The 22,685-nt window shown below is 42.5% G+C and overlaps 1 protein-coding gene across 5 annotated transcripts in view; it reads left to right on the top strand.

Annotated features, from left to right (window-relative positions):
* RFWD3 (ring finger and WD repeat domain 3) overlaps positions 1-22,685 on the top strand; it is a 948,792-nt gene that overhangs the window by 494,452 nt on the left and 431,655 nt on the right. For all 5 annotated transcript variants that reach the window (XM_044081898.1, XM_044081901.1, XM_044081897.1 and 2 more), the window contains exon 7: positions 12,314-12,428. In XM_044081898.1, the coding sequence (XP_043937833.1) occupies positions 12,314-12,428 (115 nt within the window). The remainder of the gene's footprint in view (positions 1-12,313; positions 12,429-22,685) is intronic.

Genomic DNA, 22,685 nt, shown 5'->3' with positions numbered 1-22,685 from the left:
GCAAACTGGGAGCCATAATTGACTCTCCGGTTGACACGGACATTCTCCAAAAGTGCCTTACTGTCACGGACACCTGGTGTCAAAGTCATGGTCTCAAGCTAAATGACAAAAAATGCATAGTCATCCCGTTTGGGAAAAACAAAATGCCCATGAATTACCACCCCTTAATACAGAAGAGGTAATAAGAGATCTGAGGACCCAGGTAGATAGTAATCTTTCCTTTGACAATCATATTGCCAAAGTAGTTAGAAAATCCTTCTATGTAACCCATCTAATTACTGAAGGGTTCGCATCTAGAAATAAAGAGGTTATTGTGCCCTCATAGAGTACAATGCCTCATTTGGGATGTACCTCACAAGACGCTTCCAACAGCTAGAAAGACCACAAAAGTACCTCACCAAGAGGATTACTGGCCTCAAACATATGTCCTATGCAGCCCGACTGGAAAACTCCAGCTGTACTCAGTTGCATATCGCTTACTCAGAGGGGATCTCTGCCTGACTTAGAAAGCCATGTCCAACTCAGAATTGATGGACATGCTCCTCCTAAAGAAATCCAAGTCACTGCAAGCCACTCGCTCTAGTGAGCTAAACTCGCCACAACAGTAAATAGAACATGCTGGAGGGATAGATTCCTGTCACAGAGACTCCCCATGCCTTGGAACAAAATTCCTAACTACATTAGGCAGAGCCCCTCACTAACTCTTCAAGAGAAACCTTGACGAGTGGATGGGTAACCGAAAATACACCCCTGTGATCACTTCATTGGCTCTTCTTGACAGAGGCTCAGTTAATTAATCAATGGGGCGGCGAAAGCTGACACACACTGGCTAGGCTTATAAATGCCCTCGGGCAGATAGCCTAGTACCTACCTATGAACCTATAATTCTTTCCATAGCTGTGCATAAGAAACTATTGAGACTTATGGCTCTGTAGATGGCCTGCCTTTGTGCAGTGGGATGAATGTTCCTATTTTCCATTCATGAGACACAAAGCCTGTTTGGAGGTTATGGTTAAGTAGCAATTCTAGAGGGTCTGATAGGTTATCTTTCATGTTATTTAGAAGGCATCCTGGGATATTGTCTGGGCCCATTGATGCATTGTTGTTACCTTAGAGAGAGTTTCAGGACCTGTTCCGTAGTGATAGTAGTAGGAGTTAAATCTAGTGGTATTTCCTGAGGGGAGGTTGAGGGGGGGGGGGAGAGGTAAAGCTGAATTTGTCTGCCAGTAAGCTTGGCATATCTTCTGGTGCAGTATAGGTACCTCCATTAACAATGAGCTTCTGCATACAATTGTGTTTTACCTTTGATGTTCAGGACATAGCTAAAGAATGCCTTGTGGTTGTCCTTTGCCTGGGAGGCCAAATGTACCTCAAATTTGGGTTTGGTACACTTTAGTTGACCTCAGAATTGTTTGTTTAGTTTATTGAGAGTGCTTTAATCCGGCTGGATTCTACACTTCCTAATTTTTGCCATGATTTTCTTTCTTCTGTTATACAGCATATTGATGATGTGATTCCACCATGGTGGCTTGTTTTGCTTTTTCTATATTTTTTCCTGGTAGGTACAGCTGCCTCTATGCAGCTGTTAATGTCTTTGTTTAGTGTTTCTGTGAACAGTTCTGTGTAGGTAGAATGTTATCAGGGTTTATGGAGTCTTGAAATGTTGGTAGGTGATCACTCAATAGGAGGAAGTTAGCCTTAGAGTAGTAACTGAACATTCCAGGTTTGGGTTTTTTTTTTTTTTTTTTTTTTACTTCAAAGGAGACAGTTTTGTGGTCTGACCTTAACCAGAAGAACATTACACTAGGGGATGTGCAGTGCTATCCCATACTAGTGAGGATTAGATCCAGTATGTTTTCACCTTTGTTTGGCATATTGACAATGTTGTTGTGTCTTTCGGCTTATCCCGGTTAGGGGTCGCCACAGCAGAACTCCGGTCCGCTAATGTTTGGTAGGGGATTTTTACGTGCCCAGTTACCAGCCCTGACGCACAACCTTCAACGAAGGCACGCCCATTCACGCATGCCTCCACACAGAAGACGCTCTAGCTGAGAATCGAACGCGACAACGTCTTGCTGTGAGGTGACAATGCTACCGCAGCACCACTGCTGCAGGTCGGCATATTTAAGCTTACTGGAAACGCTCACCATCCAATCCAATACCATACTCATGGGTGATTAATTACCCCACTATTAAGTGGGAATTGTATATGATATAACACCAAATGTGCAGGCACAGAGATTACTGGGTTTTGCAAACACAAATTTCCTGGATTATATTGGCATACTGACAATGTAATCCAGGAAATTTGTGTTTGCAAAACCCAGTAATCTCTGTGCCTGCACATTTGGTGTTATATCATATACGATTCCCAGTTAATAGTGGGATAATTCATCACCCATGAGTATGTTATTGGATTGCATGGTGAGTTTTTCCAGTAAGCTTAAATATGTGGTGTTGGTTTCCTGGGTCATAGAGGGGAAACTATAGCTTGCAAGGAAGTGGTATGGGATTTTGCCTATGGTGATTTAAATGTGGAGAAGCTCAAGTGCATTGTCCTGTTTGACTAGCGTTGAGGTATATTTATTTTTGATGTAAATCGAGACACCTTCATATTTAGTCACTGTCTGTGTAGTAGTTGGCCTAAATGTTTGGAAGGCAGTATAGTCTTGTACTACCATTGTACTCTTCATGTCTTTTTACCATTTCTTAGTGACTACACAGATGTCAGCATCCTCTTAGGGTGAGGAGACCTTGTAGGAAGTGGAGTGTCTTGTTTAAACTCATAGCATTGAGCAGTAACACCTTTAGATTTTCTTGGTTTTGATGTGCAGTATTATAAGTACTTTCATTTTGGCATTTCCTAAAAAAGAGCTGTAGGGAAGGACAGTGTTGGAGCTAATATTGGAAAGACTAGAGGTAAGAGGTGCAGACCATCCTTGGCAAAGCAATGTGGTCTACATGACCATCTTCTTCCATACTGACAAGTATTACACCCCCCTTAGAATGATGCCAGAAACTAAGCCAATTTTCAGTCATCTTTTCATACTGTGGCATCATCCTTGGAGAGGGAAAAATGCTGCTCAATGTTAGGCTTATACCAGCCTGGAATTTGTTTTCCAAGAGGTCCATGATGTCTCTCTTCATATAGTCTAGGGAGGTATGTTTCAGGTCATTTATGCTCACATGGTCTGTGACCAAGTCATGCTGGTACTTGTGATCCAGTGAACTGTGTGTGTGTAATGTGGTGAATCCTGGCCTCTGATAAGCAACTGACTGACTTTCTCCTTAATCAGCCTGGTGAGAGGGACATTATTGTGCTAAAGAATGGAGTCTCCAATGACCATAATTTTGAATTGTGTGGTGACTTGCCTTATGGGCTTAGAAGTAGAAGATCCATGAGATGTGGCTGTATGTGTTGATGTGCATATTGTTTTGAAAGAGTACATTTGAGGCTGCTGAGGGCATTTGTTATGTGTAGTTCATCTAGGAAGTCTTTGGGGCTTAGGAAGGTTACATGTAAGAGTCCAGCATATGTGAGTCTGTGTGTCTGCTTTGTACTGTGTGCAGTGTGTGTACTACTGACAAACTGGTTGACATTAGAAGTGCTTTTATATGAGAGCTTTTCATCCAGTGACATTGTGTAAATACATTGCTCACATATCTTATTAGTTTGTTTGAGAATTAGCGGATTGTCAGTAAACATGAGGCAATTTCTTTATTACCTCTGGATGCCCATATCTACCAAGCTGGTAACAGAGATGTGGGAAACTTCATTTCCATGCAACAGACCTTTTTTATTGATTAGTCAGCTGTGGTAGGACTATAAAGTAATGTCATGACTATCTGGTTTGCAACTCTGAATACAATGCTTGTCAATGCAAACTAATTGCCCTGTGTGCAACTAGGTATTCATGAAGTTTTAAGATTGCATTTGCAGGAAAAATGTCCACTTAAGGTGCCTAGGTCTATACAGGGCACTGCCAAATAGTTGAAGGAGACTAATAAAGTAGACCTTGATGATTTATTGGCAAACTATTTAGGGAGATATTCTGAAGTTAGGTTAGACATCAGCTAATCAAGAAGTTGTTGTTGTGTCTTTCGGCTTTTCCCGGTTAGGGGTTGCCACAGTGGAACTCTGGTCCGCTAATGACTGGCAGTTGATTTTTACGTGCTGAGTTGCCGGCCCTGATGCACAACCTTCAACGAAGGTATGCCCATTCATGCATGTCTCCACACAGAAGACGCTCTAGCTGAGAATCGAACAGGACAACGTCTTACTGTGAGGCGACAACGCTACCGCAGCACCACCTACTGAAAAGAAAGAATTAGCTTTCTAATAATGAATAGTGGGTATTCGACTAATTAGTACTGGTGCCGGTTTCACCACAGCTTCACTCTGCTGAGATACAATGGCCCCTTTGCTTCTTCTCTCTCAATAAGCAAAACAGTAGCATGTATCCCAATATGAGAAGCAGGCCACAGGCTCTTTGGTGATCAGTAGTCTTGGCCAAGATGATGCAGGAACTGTAGGCTGCTTGTAGCTTTTTCCTGATAGATGCCTTGAATAGCAGCCAGAGTAATCAGGAAGGTCACACACACATACCCACTGCTCTGTCAGATACAGTCAGGAATCAATGTCCTCTGTGCCTTCTGTCACCGAATTCCAAACTGTCATCTGTAAAGCAGCTGTCAGGCTTTCTGGAGATCAGCTGCCTCCAGGAAATAAATCAGGCTTTCTGGAGATCAGCTGTCTCCAGGAAATAAATGATGTTCATCGTGTTTCACTGCTGCAGTCATTACACTTGGGTTATCCTGCCGTCAGGCGGTCCCGCAGTCGGCCAGAGTTCCAAAGTCTTGGTCCGGCGTCGGTTGCTGTCACTTCTTCCCTGACGTCAGTGCGCCAGGGGTATATAAGATGCAGCCGATGCCATTTTCTTCAGTCTTTCTTGCCGCGCGGTGCCCGAAGCAAAAGCAGTTCGCAAGTGCCGGTCGGCCGACTCCTGAGATTTCAAATTTGATTTTCAGATCCGAAGTCTTCAATAAAGCTAAGTACCCCGTTGGGGAAACTTTTTCTTGCCTCAGACCGATGTCAGTAAAAGTTAATAATTGTATTTCTTGTGGGAAGCAAATACCTCATAAGGATTTTCATTCTTACTGTATCCCATGCCTAGGCCCAGATCACGATGTCACTAGTTGCCGGTTTTGTGCTAGATTTAACAAACGCACTATTAAACGTCGGTTTGATTTTGCTCGCCATTACTATGGCCGAAGGTTTAATTATACCATGCCGTCGGAACAACCGACGACCGGAATTCACAAAAAACGCAAAGATAAGGATAAGGACAGGCATCCGAGGCCCAAAACTGACGACGAAGCCTCTTCTAGGCCAGTCGCCGGTTCTCAGCGAGGCGCTTTCGCAGCCCCTGACACCCGCTACCTCAGAGCCGCAGGCCACAACCGACTCCCACGTGGAGTTGCCTAGGCCGCTGGTTACTCAAGGTGTTGGGCCTACGGAGATTAACCCTTCAGATGGGTCCGGAGCCGCTGAGCAGGCATCGGCTTCTGAGGGTGTTTTCAGACCTTCACAACTTACCATTGCATCTACAGCCAAGTCTAAAACTACATTAAAGACAAAGAAGCAAGTACAGCATTCACCTGGACAAGCCTCCATGCCTAAAAAGCAGATGCTCAAAATGGCCGAAGACTTAATTACTCTGATCAGGGGTCCCATCCCTCTCCTGATAAAAGGCCTAGGCAGGATACAGACTATGATTCCTCTGACCAGGTTTCAATATATTCTGATTCCTCTTCAGACCAGGGATATTCTTTACCCCCCATGAGGATTCTGATGCTGAAGAATCTATTCCTTCAGCCTCTCCTCCTGAGGATTACTCTTTTGGGGAAACTTTACATACCATGAGGGAGCATTTCCATTGGGAGGGCCAGGATTATTCAGAATCCAGGAAAAGGCTCGGAGACTTTCTTTTATTGCCTCAGCACAAGCCCCTTGCTATTCTGCCAGTGTTGGATATTGTGGACGATGTGTTCTCTGAATCCAGTCTAAATCCAGATTCTTTACCCCCTGCTCCAGTCAAGCCAGACAGGTACTACAGAGTCCCTGACTCTCACAAATTTCTTTATAAAATCCCTGCTGCTGACCCAGAAACTATTTCCCAGGGTCCCAAAGGGGTAAAGGCCCCCACGGCTAAAAATCCAGTCCCCTCGGACAGAGATTCTAGAGCATTAGACAGATGGGGGAAGAAAGTTTACACCTCTGCAACTTTAGCAGTGAGGGCTTTAAACTGCCAGTTTCACACGCTTAAATATCAACAATACTTACTGTCTCAGTTAAAACAGAAAATGAGCACAAGTGCAGAACAACCTGATTTTAAGGAAATGCAGGATTTATTGCATGCAGCTGAACAAGTGGGAAAGCGTACTTTGCAATGTGGTTTTGATTCATTAGAAGCTTCTTGTAGAGCAGCAGTTACAGGATCTGTGATTAGAAGGCATGCTTGGTTAAAGGAACAAAGCTTAACAGATCATGTTAAAGCAAAATTATTGGATGCTCCTTTACAGCAAGATATTTTATTTGGTGTTAAGGCAGAAGAGGTATTAAAGAAAATGGAGGATAAGGCAAAATCTATGCAAACAGTGAATGATTTCTTACAGGTACAGCCACCAAGATTTAGCAGAAATTGGCCTACTAAAAATTGGTCCTTCCCAGTGTCAGACAGGCCACAAAGAGGCAGATACAGACGCCCAGGAGGCAGATCTCAGCCCCAAGGATCTTACATACCACGACAGTGGGTGCTTAAACCCCAAAAGGAGGTGAGGACAAGTCACAACCTTACAGGAAACAATCCCAATGACTTCCCCCCTCCAATGCCAAACTCCTCCCTTTTGGCAGCTCCCTTAGGGGGGGAAGCTAGCACTTTTTTCACAAAACTGGCAAGCAATCACCCAAGACAAATGGGTGCTGAATATTGTGTCTCAAGGTTACAGGTTCCACTTTCACACTTTACCAAGGCTAAAAGGAATGCCAGACCTGCCACAAAATCAATGGGCAGAGGAACAAAAACAAATTACAGCCCTCATGGACATGAGAGCTATTCAAAAAGTACCACAGCAGGAACAAGGACAAGGATTCTACTCAAGACTCTTCCTGGTCCCCAGAAAGGACAAAGCCTGGAGACCCATACTAGACCTTTCCACTCTAAATACTTTCCTGGGTGTTCCGAAATTCAAAATGTTGACACTACAGCAGCTCCTTCCCATGTTGGGCAAGAAAGCTTGGCTTGTTACTTTGGACCTCAAAGAGGCATACCTGGATGTCCCTATCAGACAAAATTGCAGAAGATACCTCAGATTCATAGCTGGTTCAATGCACTACCAATTCTCTGCACTGCCCTTTGGCTTATCTACTGCGCCCAGGGTCTTCACAAAGTGCCTGGCACCAGTAATTGCATTTTGCAGACAAAAAGGAATTCAAATATATCCATACCTGGACGACTGCCTGATTCAAGCAGAGAGCAAGGACATTCTTCTAAACCATCTGGCATTTGTAAAAAAGTTGTTAAGTTTCCTAGGGTACACAGTAAATGAAAAGAAATCAAAACTAGTGCCCTCACAAGAGATAATATTCCTGGGTGCCAGCTTAAATACAACGGCCCAGATGGCTTATCTCACGCCAGACAAACAAGGACAAACTGACTCAGTATTTTCAATTGATGGCAACAAAGCCTCAACTCCCTGCAAGAAAAATTCTGCAGGCCTTGGGATTCATGGCATCCTGCATACTACTAATTCCATATGCCAGACTGCATATGAGGAAATTACAATGGTACCTAAAAAGTGTTTGGACTCAACACTCACAGCTTGGAAACGGTAATACCACTAATTCCCTGCCTACAACAGGAGTTTCGATGGTGGGCAGAGACATGTCACCTCAACAAGGGTCAGCCTTTCACTCTACCCACAGCCAGGCAGACTTTAACAACAGATGCTTCAGATTACGCCTGGGGAGCACACATGGCAGGAAAATGCATTCAGGGCAAATGGACCACAGACCAAATGTATCTTCACATCAATCAAAAAGAGATGTTGGCTGTACAAAATGGCCTAACAGCTTTCAAGGACCTTCTGCATCCAAGACAATTATTATTAAAGACAGACAGCACCACAGTAATGTAGTACATAAGCAAGGGGGAACTCATTCTTAACCCCTATGCAGACAAGCCATGACCTTGTGGAACACAGCTCTAACTTATCAAGTTCATCTGCAAGCACAATTCCTGCCAGGAAAGAAAATTACTCTGGCAGACGACCTAAGCAGAAACATCATGGATTCTCACGAGTGGAAATTAAATCCACAAATTTTCAGCATGATAATACAAAAATGGGGGTGCCCGGACATAGATCTCTTTGCCTCCCCACTGAACTGCCAACTACAAAAATTCTGCACAAGGACTTATCACACACAAGCATGAAAAGTGGATGCTCTTTCGTTCAGCTGGAAAAGCCTACACGTTTATGCCTTCCCACCTCTGCCTCTCCTTTCAAAGGTACTCCTAAAAGCCAGACAAGAAAAACCACATATGATTCTGATTGCTCCAGACTGGCCACGCCAGCATTGGTACCCAATCTTAAAGAACTTAGCTCAAGGCCCACCTTGGATTTTGCCTCAAATTCCACACCTTCTGACTCAAGAAAACAATCAGATCCTGCACAGTCAGCTCAAAACCTTATCCCTGGCTGCATGGCAGATTCATTAGCCAAACAGGCAACACCTCTCTCTAAAGCTGTTAAGGGTGTCATTTTGGAGGCCAGGAGGTCTAGCACCAGGAAATCTTATTCAGAAAAGTGGAAGAGATTCTGTGCCTGGAACCAGGCTCAAAGCCTTGACCCTCTTGTCCCTAACATTCCTCAGATACTAAAATACTTAACTGAGATGCTGGGCAAAGGACTATCCTTCTCATCCATTACGATCCACGCTTCTGCCATCTCGGCTCATTACAACACAGATCCTCCTATTTTCTCTCATCCATTGCTAAAGCAGTACCTCAGAGGGGCTAAAAACATAAGACCGCCCCGGAGAGCACCAACACCTACTTGGGACCTCAACTTTGTCTTGGAAAAACTCACTTTACCTCCTTTTGAGCCAGCCAATTCAACAGAATTAAAATATATATCATGGAAAACTGCCCTGCTACTGGCAATAACCTCAGCACGAAGAGTCTCAGAACTACAGGCACTAATGGCAGTGGAGCCTTTCATCATTTTCCACCAAGACAGGGTTTCCTTAAGAACAGACCCTTCATTTATGCCTAAGGTGGTATCCAGTGTGGCTCTTAACCAAACTATTCATTTGTCAACATTTTATCCAAATCCCCAGAATAAAGGGGAGGGAATTCTACATTCCTTGGACATACACAGGCAATTACGCTTCTAGTTGGACAAAACAAAAGCTTTCAGGAAAACTGAGCAACTGTTTGTATCCTATGCTGCAAGATCACAGGGAAAGTGGATAGGACACTGTATCCGGTTCTGCTACACACAGCATGGGAAACCTGTACCATCCAACATTAGACCACATTCCACCAGGGCAACTGTAACTTCTACTGCCTCCCTTAGAGGAGTACCTACCAAAGACATTTTGGAAGCTGGAACTTGGAGTTCAGTGCACACCTTTACCAAGCATTATCACTTGCCTCTTTACTCTAGCTCTAGAGCTGGCTTTGCCACTGCAGTGCTGCAGGGCCTCATAGCCACACCAAATCCTCTATAGAACCAGCCACCCTTACTCAGCTTTGGGATTCTACCCAAGTGTAATGACTGGAGCAGTGAAACACGATGAACATAGTGCAGTTTTGTACCTACCATAAATGTAGATGTTCGAGTGTCTTCACTGCTGCAGTCCTGGTTACCCACCCGCCATCCCCTCTTGCTTAGCTGGGTCTTGTCTATTACATTCTACACTATACTTCCTATGTGGTGTATTTGCTGGTTACTGAAGGTTTTGTGTTTACCTTATGTATGTTTTGTAAGCAATATGTATTTCCTATATTTTTGGGGGCACCTGACATCTGGGGCAAGAAAAACTGAAGTAAATGGCGTCAGCTGCATCTTATATACCTCTGGCGCACTGACGTCAGGGAAGAAGCGACAGCAACCGACGCCGGGCCAAGACTTTGGAACTCTGGCCGACTGCGGGACCGCCTGACGGCAGGATAACCCAAGTGTAATGACTGCAGCAGTGAAGACACTCGAACATCTACATTTATGGTAGGTACAAAACTGTACTTTCCTATGCTATTTCTCTCATCAGTAATAAAGCAGAATCACTAACTCTAAGATGACTTGAGTGGCAGAATGAGAGCTCTCCAATAATTGGTACTCTTGACTAAGTGTTGCAGATTTTAAAGCCAACTTGGAAAATTGAGTTTATATCCTAAACATTGCAGTGTTCACAAAGCAGTTAGATGTGGAAGAGGGGGGGGGGGTGTAACACAACCTTTATCAGTCTAAGGGGAGAGCCACTAATTTTGAAAGAGCAAGAGAGATTGGATGTGGATAGGCACTTGGTATTCTGGCTCTGTAGAATACAGTGGGGTGGCCAATGCAATTAAATAGCTTAAAGGGGAGTGACTTCACTAAATGATAATTTGTACTTTCTGGAGATAACAATGAAAGAGAGTGAAGGGAATATGCAGTCAAATTAACATAAGAGGTAGGCAACTAGATGGAGAATTGAGGTTAAAAACACAACAGCACCTGTTTGGGGTGGATAGGAAGAAATCGAATTTCTGTGTTGCTCATAAGAACGACAGCTGTGGTCTATTTCCTATTTTAGAAATGCATTTGAAAGCAGACTATAATTAAAACAGAGTGCAATGAAGATACACCACAATGCTACTACTCTACCAAAGCTATCCTATTCATTGGTAACATTGTCCTCTTCAAAGAAGGCTGTACTACAGTTTCACAGGAGCAGTTTTTCTGAAATACCTCTTATTCAGCAAGAATAAACTAGTTCTGAATGCTAGCAAAGCAAAAATTGCATTATTTGGGATTCTTCTTCTGAGGGCTTAGCAGTAATCCTCTATTACAACTTGATAATGAGTGGTAATGTTCCACTACAAGAGCATTTGAAATAACTTTGTATTCATTTAGACTGCTGTGCCACATTTCAAAAGCACACACAAACTTCTGAGTAACTTCTAGTCAGGCTAAAATTCATGTTCATATTTGCTAGTTTTGGTAGTTCACATTCTCAGCAGCCTATTGCAAAAAGTATACTTTTACCATACCTGGAATATGTCATGCTTCTTTTTACACTAGCACTCTCTTAATGTTAGCATCATTAAAAAAAAAAAAAAAAAAATCAAAACATGTCACCGGGTGAAGTTAACAGACCAGTGGACTTACCACTGTTCACTAAACTCCAGCAGTAACAAGCCACAATTCTTTACCACCACCAAATACAAACAGCTATATTAGGAGTTTTGCTCTCGTTTGACCAGCAAGTGTCAGTTTACATTAGACACTGCCCTTTTCTTTGTACACCCTAATGAAGTCTTTAAGACCCCATCTCAGATGTCAGGTCATTTTTCAAAATGGGTCCTGCCATGTGGAACTCCATTCATATGCAGATATACAAAACAATTTGTCTTAAAGCTCTTCAGAGCTGCTGTTTTTGACCACCTAGCCAATGCATGCCATTGTAAGTCCTTCCATAACTCTGCTTAGCTTCCCACTTCCCCTTCTCCAATCTGTGATCTGTCATCTGTATAAGACAGTTTTCATCAGCACTACTTAGTCTGTGTGATTAACTCACCTTAGTTAAATTAGTGTGAATGTTTTTGTAGGAATTTTTATTTTTGTGCTTACACTTAATTGCATTTATTATTTGACTGCAAATAACTGAATGTAACTGCTTTTAATGCCTGACTTAATACATTCTGATTGCTTTTGTGTTTGGATCCAGGTTGTGGCCTGAAAAAGGCTTTGTGAGCAGCCCTCCTACATGTTTTTTTTTTCTAAATATAAAACTGAAATAAAACCATTGTGAAGAAGATGATAGTTATTATTTATGCTCTTTAGTCTTTGCTAAGCCCACAGCCCTTAATATAGTGGCCTGCAACACCACTAATGTAGTAAATCAGCAAGTAGGGGAAGTTGTGCTTACCTCTATCTTCATTTTTTGCCTGTTATAGAAAATTATATTTATTTAAAAGTGTATGTAAGGACGTTTTGGTGCTTCTTGTTGATGCAAGACATTTTTTTAAACCTTGTTTCTATTTTGCCACAGTAACCTGGAGAAGGAGCAGATGCTGCGTCGAAAGGCAGAACTGGAATCTGCTCAGTGCCGTTTACAGTTGCAGGTTCTAACAGAAGAGTGCAACAAGTTGCGCAAACAGATCCAGGTGAGTGGAACTTTGTTGCTGCCAATTTGCAGCACAGTGCATTTGGCATTTTGTTTTAAGAGCTCTTCGTTTTGATTCTGAGGGTTATAAGCTTCTGTGGATTGGCAATATGAAGACACCAGCAAGGAGTACAAATTTATGCAAACTGGATTGTCACATTTAGTTGAAGTGATAGTTTTGTTTTCTTGATTTGTAGAGTCTGAAGTAAAGTTCAAAGCCTTGATTTTAGAGCTTAAAGCAAGCATGAACTCCTGCAAGTCTGCAACTATGAAATTGCAAAACTCAGAATGACTTATCCTTCCTTTATAGTCACATTAGGTTGCAGTTTTTAAAATATTGTAATTCTGCTTCCTTAAATCATTATCTAGAGAGGTGTCTTGCTAAAAGGCAGAATGCTGTCACTATCCTTCCACACTATGTAGTAACTGTGCTGGATGGAGTGAAGGGCATTCTTGCACAGCATTTTATTACTTCAGACTATGTTTTTGGATTTTTTCAGAGCATAGCCTGTTCATTACTATATAGACGTCAGCTGATAATGAGTCTTGCATTGCTGTTTCAGGAACCAAACATAGTGAACTACTTGTTGAAAAATATAAGTAAAAATAGTTATTGCAAAGATAACAGCCTAATTTGTAGATCAGCAGTCCTTACAAATTTGTGGAAAACTTAAAATAAATTTGGGATTTAAAAGTTCCCCAAAATTAGTCTTCTCCAACTCAGAGAGATTGAGAATAACAGGATAAATGTTTTATATTCAGAAGTGATATAGTGTGCTGATTGAAAGCACAACATAAGAATAACTTGCATTCTCTTTCTGGCCATGTATGGTGATGAGGAAGATGGTAAATGGGTGTGGCAGTGAAGACTATCGACTTCTAAATAAGCTGTCCTTTATTGTGTGGTTATCAAAAGGATGAGTAATGCTTGGGAACTGGCATCTAGCCTGACTTCTAGAGCTTTGGAGCTGGTCTCTATCCTGCATTGAAAATGTGTGCATGGTGCTCTGTAGTAAGGGAGCACAGCCTCCATTCGCATTTTTTTTGATGGGTGCAATGATTAGGAACATGTCTGCGTAATCATTTCCAGAGTAGTACAACTCTGCTAGTAGTTTCTTTTTTTATCAGTGTTATTTTCATATTGAATTTTTGATGTACTTTTGAGATTGGCCTTTTTATGCTTTTGGTGATCTTGTTTGAGGCCCGTTGAACAACTAGAAAAATCATATACTGTGCCTGCGGGAAACAGGCTCTACCAATAGAGTATCTCTTTCAGTGCCTTTTCTTGTCTCTACAAGAGCCACAAGTATAGTCTTGTGAGCACTTTGCAAAAAAAATGCTTCATAAAGCCCAAGCTTCAAGGCTTTATTGAGCATAAAAATCATTTGGTCTTAGGATAAAGGATGTCCATCTTTCCTTCTCAAGGGCAGCCTTCCTTTAGTACTTACAGCAATCAAAGCAAAAAAAAAAAAGCCAGTGGAGGATAAAGGCTAACTTATTTTCCCACCCCATTCAAACATGAACATGAAACTTCAGGTTAGGAAGAAATGTTTGTATTTCAGCCTTTGAATACCCATTTGCAAGAAACACACAAGATTTCTGCTGTTTGTTATAGGGACGTAGCATTTTCAGTTTACATCCTTCCCCTTTCCACTACTTTTAGCCTGTTCACCAAGTGATTAGTTTCTGTTTTTGTCCACCTCATAACAGAGAGCTTCTATATTTACTATACTTGGAAGACAACCTAATAAGACTCTTGCCCAAGAAGAGTGAAAAAGTCCCTGAACTACACTACCTTATGGTTTTGTACATCTTTATCAGTTTGCTGAGGTCCAGACTTGTGCTTTCTCCCAGGAAATTTGTGGTTTTGTAAATGGCTAGTAACTATATTACTTTGAGCCCAATCAAGTAGACTTGCAGGGCAGATAGTGTCTCTCTACCCTGACAGCAACTCACACAGCTGCCTTGTTTAGAAATGACTCCTCTCAGAGCATTTGTGAAGCCACCACCTGGGCCTTTATCTGCATTTCCTCTAAATGCTGTAAACTACATTTGTGCTCAACAGGAATTAGAGCATGTTTGTACCTTTGTGTTGGGTCTATGGCAGGAGATGTTATAAATGATACTGCTGCATTAACATTATGCAGGAAATGGGGTGGTTATGTAAGCCTGTTCATGTAAACTAGTGTGAAATAAAAAAAAAATAAATAAAATAAAAAAAAAAAACAATATCAAACTGTACAGGTACACTTATCAGTGACACAGAGGGCAACTAATGACGGTTTTCCCTTTTCTACTGAATATCCAGCTTATACCATTTAAGTGGGTAGTGGACAAAGTCTGCTCTGGTTGTGCATGAAAGTGTGGATGTCAGGCTGGATAACAGATGACTGCCAGCAACTTATTCTCAAGGATTTTGAATGATATTTCATCAGGTGATCCCTGTATTTGGATTTTGCTGTTACTTTGAGTTTTCTCACATGAATGTGTTAAACCATTTAATTCTGCTTAACTGATCCTCCAGTACTGGTGCAGCCAGTGTTGTGCTTTTGTAGCACATGGTTATTTATAGTTCTGGGAGCCCGGTAATTAACTCTATTGCAGCATTCTGTGCTAGTTATAGTTGTCAGAAGTAAACTCCAGGAAGCGATAGATGTTCAGTGTTAAAGCTGTAAATCTTAAAGGATGCAGAGATGCATACCCGTATAAGGAGCTCCTTGATGGGAGGTTAGTTGGTGTTTGCAGGGTGCTGTTTATGTTCTTAACATATATTTAGCACTTTATCCTTTTTAAAGGAAAACTCCACCTTCTTCAATTTAACTCGACCCTTAGCTTTTTTCTTCTTACAGCATGGCTGAATTTCTAGAAATGTACCTATACTTTGTGATCTCAAGTTTGCCGCATTGTGCGGTAGGCTTCACTTTTGACATTGGAGTAAATCAATGTACCCCTTCCAACAGTGTTGGCTCCACTTTACATTCTCTGAATGACTGCCAAGTTACAGTTATATTCAATCTGCAAAGAGAGAAAGGGGACCAATTAAGGATGACCTCCTGAGCTTAAGCAGCCAGTCAGAATGTCTGATAGAAGTCTATGGCTCAGGGCAAGATGTCAGCAGACATATGGTTATGTACACAATAACCTACATGCTTTCAGCCAGGGGACAGCATAAATTGACATATTTCTCCAAGTGACCCCTTCAATAGTATGTTCAAGTATGCACAAGCACCAAAATGAAACATTTGCCCAACTGACTCCCTCAGTAGTTTCACTAATTATGCACAAGCACCAAAATGAAACATTTCTGCAAGGAGTGCATTCATTAAGCACCAAAATGAAACATTTCCCCAACGACCTCTTCATTAGTTTGTCAGTGTCTGCATAAACACTTGACTGACACCAAAATGAAGTGTTTCTCCCAAGGAAACCCCCTCAGTAGTTTGTACATGCCTGCCCAAGCAGTTGACTGACACCAACATTAAATGTTTCCATCAGCGACCCCTTTAGTGGTATTCCTATGTTTGCACAAACACTTAACTAACTACAAAATGAAACATTTCCCACAATGATCCCTTCAGGAGTTTGTCCATGTGTGCACAAAAACTTGACTTACATCAAAATTAAACATTTCCCCCAGAGACTTCTTCAGTAGTATATCCTTGTCTACACAAGCACTTCACTGGCACCATAATGAAATGTGTCACCCAAAGACCCCATAAGTAGTATATCCATGTCTGCATTAGCACTTGACTGACACCAAAATAAAATGTGTCCCATAGACACCTCTTCAGTGGTATATCCATGCCTGCTCAAGCACTTAACTGATTCCAAAATGAAATGTTTCCCCCATGGACCCCTTCAGTGGTTTGTGCATATCTGCACAAGTATTTGACTGACACCAAAATGAACATTTCCCCAATGACCCCTTCAGTAGTATATTGATGACTGCACACGCACTTCGCTGATACCAAATTGAAATGTTCCCTCATTGACCCCTTTAGTAGTTTCTCCATGTCTGCACAAGCACTTGACTGAGTCCAAAATGAAATGCTCCCCCATCTACCCCTTCAGTAGTTTACCCATGTTTGTACAAGGAGGTGTCTAACTCCAAAATGAAACGTTTCCCACATGACTGCACCAGTAGTTTGTGTCTGCATAAGCACATGACTAGCACTAAAATTAAATGTACCCCCCCCAGTGACCCCTTCAGTATTATATCCTTGTCTACACAAGCACTTGACTAGATGGTGAAGTTCTGCTCAATATAGTGGATACTGTAATGGCTGCAAATGTTTCTGTAGTTCAGCTGAAAGTAGATTTTTTTTCAGTTGTAACATGCAGTGGCTACAATGCTGTCCTTTAAAACATCAAAAGTTGTGTTGTGTTATTTGTTGGTGTGCTGCAGTGAATGTACTGAGGACAGAAATGTGTTTTTAGGTTTGTTTTGTAGCCAAGTACCATATTCCATTTAAATGTCATAATGGAGTACCACAGTGATAAACAGCCTTTCAAAGAGTGACCCATTGACTGCAGGTCATGTGTTTACTGCCACATTCTGATTTTACATAATAGCTTTTCTTTATTTTGGGTGTTATACTGAATTTCTGCTCACTAAGCTGCATACAATAGTGCCTGAAAATATTTATATATTTCCACGTAAAATATATTTTTCAGTTCTAAAATACTGTGGTTACAATGCCATACTTTAAATTGGCTAAAGCTGTGGTGCAAAATTCATAGGAGTGATGCAGAAAAGTGGTAAGAGTAGAATTGCCTGTTTTAAGATGATTGTTTTGTATTGGAATGCACTGCTACTTGTCAATATGCTATTGTACCAAAGAGATAAATATAGTGTTTCAATGAGTCACCCCAGTGACTTTAGGTCATGTGTCACATTCTGATATTTTGCATAATAACTGTTTTTCATTTTGGGTGAATGCCTTGTGCTAGCTTTGTCTTAGACTGGAAGGGAGCAGCTTGCTGTGAATGATTTAAGTTGTTGTCAGGTGGACCAACAGCTCACAACAGAACTCAGGTTGCCGGCTGGTGTAATGAGTGGCCCTCTGTGAGACTAGCTACCTTGATGCAGTTCATATGTGAATATTAGGCAAACTGGTATTTTGTCCTAGCCATTAACCTAAGGTCAGAATCAAACCCTGTAACTTGTGTCTGTGAGGTGATGACCTTGACCATTATACTAATCCCCACCCCAAAAAAAAAAGTCTTTTGCGGGATTAAACTCCTTTAGCTTTATTAATTTTCATACAAGTATGAGTTGTCAATGTCGTCATCTGTTGGGTGGTACAGTCTGGTCTATCACTGATGTTGTGCACATACATATTGCCAGATTTGAACCCCTGCCTATTTAAGGCCATATTCTAACGAGCTGTGTTTTGCCCACTCACGTTACACTTGTCTAGAACATGGGATTGTTGCACTGTATTGTTGCTGCTAAATTCCAGTTCAATGACTGAGTGTGGACATCTCTGATAGTTGCATCATTTTTTGGGGGGAGCTGGGCAGCGTGGATATTGTGGGAAATAGCAGTACCAAACCTTAGAGTACAAAGTGAAGAAAAATATCTGCACTCCTGCTTCAGGGCAGACTATTATGATACCCTGTAGCATTAACAGGAAGCAAAAATAACCTTCGGTCACTTTCCATTTCCCTCTCTAAATACTGTTGTGACTAACTGTGTTTTGAGAGAGGGAGAACAAAATGCATAACTGCGATATCAGCAGTTGCATGCGTGTATGTGTGAGACAGAGTATGCATATGTGTGTGTAAGTGGCTGACACCATCTTAGCTCAGTAATCAGGGCTGAAGGCAAAATAATAACTGGGGACAAAGCTCCTAAATCAGAGACAGATGTGCACGTATGTGTGTGTGTACTTGTCTGTAAGTTGCTGACAACCTCTTAGGACATTGGAATGAAGGCAGAAAAAAAAATAACTGGACAAAGGTCCCAAATTAGAAATATATTTTAAATATGCATATGAAGTGTGAAACTCAAAATGTAGGTGATTTAGTTAATGGCAGTCTTCAGTATGCAAAGAATGTCTGAACAACAGACAGCAGTGTGAGAAAAAATCAGATATTTGGCAAAGTCAAGAATAGTTGAAAACCTTGTTTATCTGTGTGTGAGGAGAGGGTAATGGGAGATGTAATGCTTGACCTAGCACTCTTGTGTGGGGTCATTTACTGCACTGTTATAACTTGATATTACTTGTGAACCTCTGCTATCTCTGTAAAAAACAAAAACAAAAAAAAAATCTTGCTTTTTTCCCACTTTTCTGAGAGTCAAAAAAGTTCAGTTACAGGCTTGCTGTTCCTGAACTGTTTGAAAGTTTCTGTGAGGCCATTTTTGCTTGGGCTGGAGGAGGGTCTCTCTGTTGATCAGTGGCAGTGACTAACATTGAGCAGCTTCCCTGCCCCCGTAGAGGTGGTTACTGACTTGAAACTGTAGTTTTATTTTCCTTTTGGGTCTATTCCTGCTTCTTTCCAGCCCCTGCTATCAAGCACGCTTTAACGTGCTTTTAGCGGAGTTGCCACTAGAGCAGCATCGGGCAGCGCCGGTTAAACAAGGTTAAACTCTTTCTGGCTCCAGAAAGTGTGTTCTTCAATTTTTCCCTTAGAACTGCTCTGTTACGAACCTAAACAGTTTACACCTACACTAAAAAGTGCAGCACTTGTTCCAAATAGCTTTTTCTTCTCAAAAAGCTCAGCACTTGTCTTATAAGCATATCCCTTGTCTTATAAGCATTCTCTTTGCAGGTCAAGCACTCCTATATTATACAAATCTCTCTCTAGCAAACCCCCCAGAAGTGCCCACTTCCCTGCTAAGCCCACTACTTTTCTGTCTCATACCAACTCATAATTCTTTCTAGCATGTCGAAGGGTCAGATGCTGGCGTCCTCTCCTGCCCAGTTGGTGAATCTGGGAATTCTGAGACAATGTTACAATTGCCTCATGTACACGGACAACCCTCTCCACCTCCCACGTAACACTAACACTTGTGAGAGATGCAGCTATTTAGCCAGACTGGAGGCTGAGCTCTCTCAACTCAGGACTGGCAAGACCAGGCAAGAGGAGAAGGCAACTACACACACCACAATACCAGTCTCACATAACTCAACCAAACCACTGAATCAAACACATAAACACACTAAGACATACTCGGAGGCTCTGAGTAAAAATTTACCTAAACAGCAGAGGCCTCCAAAGCAGACACCCAAGCAACTGCAAACTCAATACACCACACAAACAACACATAAACAACAAAATCAGTGTGCAAAGCAGTCACTGCCCTTAAGGCCAAATACAACACCAAACATACTTGTCATAGGTGACTCCATAGTCAGACACACTGACGTCCCGCTCACCAGACTGAGTAAGGAGAAGGTCACAGTAAGCTGCCTGTCGGGTGCTAGAATCTGCCACATAACACAAGCACTCAGGTCTCTCAACAGCAGGTACAAGTACGACTCAGTCATTGTCCACGCTGGTGTCAACGACCTGAGACGTACCTCCTTGGACTACATGAAAAGAGACATTGAGGAGCTCTCTGATTATGTAGCCCAGGCAGGTATGACCCTGACCTTGAGCAGTATCCTACCTTCACCTAGAATGATGCCACAATACAGTGATAAGATGATCAGCTTTAATAATTGGCTTAAATTCTGGTGTCATTCAAAGGGGATCCAATGTCTGTCTGCCTGGGATGACATGCTGGACAAGCCACGCTGCTTCAAGGGACGGCTTGCACCTGTCACCCTAGGCTTCCGGATATTGGCAAAGGCTCTTGCCACCCCCATAGTGCCTTTTTTAGGCAAGGCTCAAATTCTAAACCTACCACCCTAGAACACAAAAAAGTAAAAAAACTAAAGGTAATGCTGCTCAGTGCCAGAAGTCTCAATCTCAAGATGCACGCACTCGAGGCCCTTCTCAGTATGGAGAACATCGATGTCTGTGCTGTGACAGAAACCTGGTTCAAGGCTCCTGAGAGCACCCCAGCACTAGCAGGTTTCACCTCATATCATGCGTTCCGGCCCCAAAATCCGGACAACACCAAGAAAGGAGGGGGGTGTCCATATTCATAAAGGGCATCCACACCTCAAGGTTGGTGGCAACACACGATGCATCTGAGACCATGCAGGTGCAATTAACCATAGGCAAGACTGCTCTGCAATTTGTAGCATGTTACAGGCCACCCTCTCAAACTCAGGAACCTCACATGGCCTTCCTGAAAACAATGGAGGGGATAAATGTATCTCCAAACACCATCATACTAGGTGACTTCAACTACCCTAATATAGACTGGGAACACTACTCAAGCCCAAACACTCTAGCCCAAAGGTTCCTGGAGTTCATAAACTCAAATGCCATGGAACAACTAGTCACCATCCCCACAAGAGGAGAAAACATACTTGATCTCATCATCACGAACATGGGATCACAATGTTCAACACCGGAAGTATACCCCTCACTGGTGAGATCAGATCATAAACTAATCTCGCTGGAGGTCCTCATCCCGCCCCCACCTGAAATAAAAAAGACCACAGTGAAAAACTTCTCAAAAGCCAACTTCACACTTCTAAAAACTAGTGTGGTCTCCTTCAAGGCCCCTGAGCCAGTGGTAAACATTACTGAAACCGCTGAATCACTTACAAATGCCTTCTACCAGCACCTACAGGACTGCATGGATCAGGCAATCCCAAACAAAACTAAGACTCTTTGTACCAAAGGCAAGCGTCCAGTCTGGTGGACCCCAGCCATAAACAAGCTCTACAACAAAAGGAGGAAGCTACTACAAGATAGAGCAAAATCCTTGAAAGGTAAAACACCTTTGATCATTATAAGTAAAAAACTAAGAGCTCTCATAAAATCATCCAAGGCAAATTTTGAGAGAAAATCGCCAAGGACTCAAAAGACAATCATAAGGCCTTCTTTAGCTATGTTAGAAACCTAGGAGGAAACTCCCAGATATGCTCAGAATTAGTTCAAAATGATGTGAAGATTACTGAACCTACACACATTGCCAACATACTGGCTGACAGGTTCAGTGCAAACTTCTCCCTCCCCCAAAAGAAGAGATATCTTTACCAGAGGATTGTAGCCCCCAAACATCTCCAACGCCCAGGTGAGAACTGCTCTCTCCAAAGCAAAAACACAGCATCCATGGGACCGGATGGTGTCCCCGGCTGGGTGCTCCATTAACTCAATGAGGAATTAAACCCGCAGTTAGGACAGCTGTTTAATCTTAGCCTCACCTCGGGATACGCACTCCAAGGAGTGGCGCACGCGACTGTGGTCCCACTTCACAAGGGCGGTGCCTCCACCGACCCTGGAAATTACCGTCCCATTAGCTTGACAAGCCTTATCTGCAAAGCCATGGAGAGGATCATAATGGAGCTCATAAATAAAGACATAGGGAACTTGCAGACTTTGGATCCAACCCAGTTTGGCTTTGTCAAAGGCAGATCATGCCTTTTAAACTTGGTTGACTTTTTCGAGACAGTCACCAAGGCCATTGATGAGGGAAAGGCAGTCCATACAGCCTACCTTGACCTGGCAAAGGCCTTCGACACAATACCCCACTGAGGTATCATCGAAAAACTCATCAGCTTGAATGTAAACCCATACATCACAAGATGGGTTGCAAACTGGCTAAGTGACAGAACCCACAGGGTCAGAGTTGCTGAAGCCATGTCAGACTCAAAGCCTGTCACAAGTGGTGTCCCACAGGGCTCAGTCCTGGGTCCACTCTTGTTCGGCATCTACTTTTCTGAAGTACAAGCAAACACAGGAGGGTTATGGCTGACAAAGTTTGCAGATGACTGCAAACTGGGCCATAGTCGAAAACACATCTGACACAGATATCCTTCAGAAGGGCCTCACAGAAACGGATAACTGGTGCCAGAGCCATGGCCTAAAGTTAAATGCCAAGAAATGCATAGTCATACCCTTCGGGAAAAACAAGGTTACCCCTAGCTACCATATAGGTGGCAATCCACTGAGCACAGAAGAAGTCATCAGGGATCTGGGGACCCAGGTTGACAGTAGCCTTCGCTTGACACTCATGTTGCTAAAGTGGTTAGGAAAACCTTCTACATTGCCCACCTGATCATGAAGGGATTCACATCTAGATCAAGGGAGGTCATCATCCCCCTGTACTCATCACTCATTAGACCTATGATTGAGTACAATGCTCCATTCGGAATGTATGTGACCCGACACCTGCAGCAGCTGGAAAGGCCCC

This window comes from Protopterus annectens, chromosome 8.part1 (assembly GCF_019279795.1).
Source record: "Protopterus annectens isolate FY-2018-M chromosome 8.part1, PAN1.0, whole genome shotgun sequence".
NCBI classification, from domain to species: Eukaryota; Metazoa; Chordata; order Ceratodontiformes; family Protopteridae; genus Protopterus; species Protopterus annectens.
Note: the sequence above shows the minus strand (reverse complement) of the source record. Positions and strands in the feature narration are given on the sequence as shown.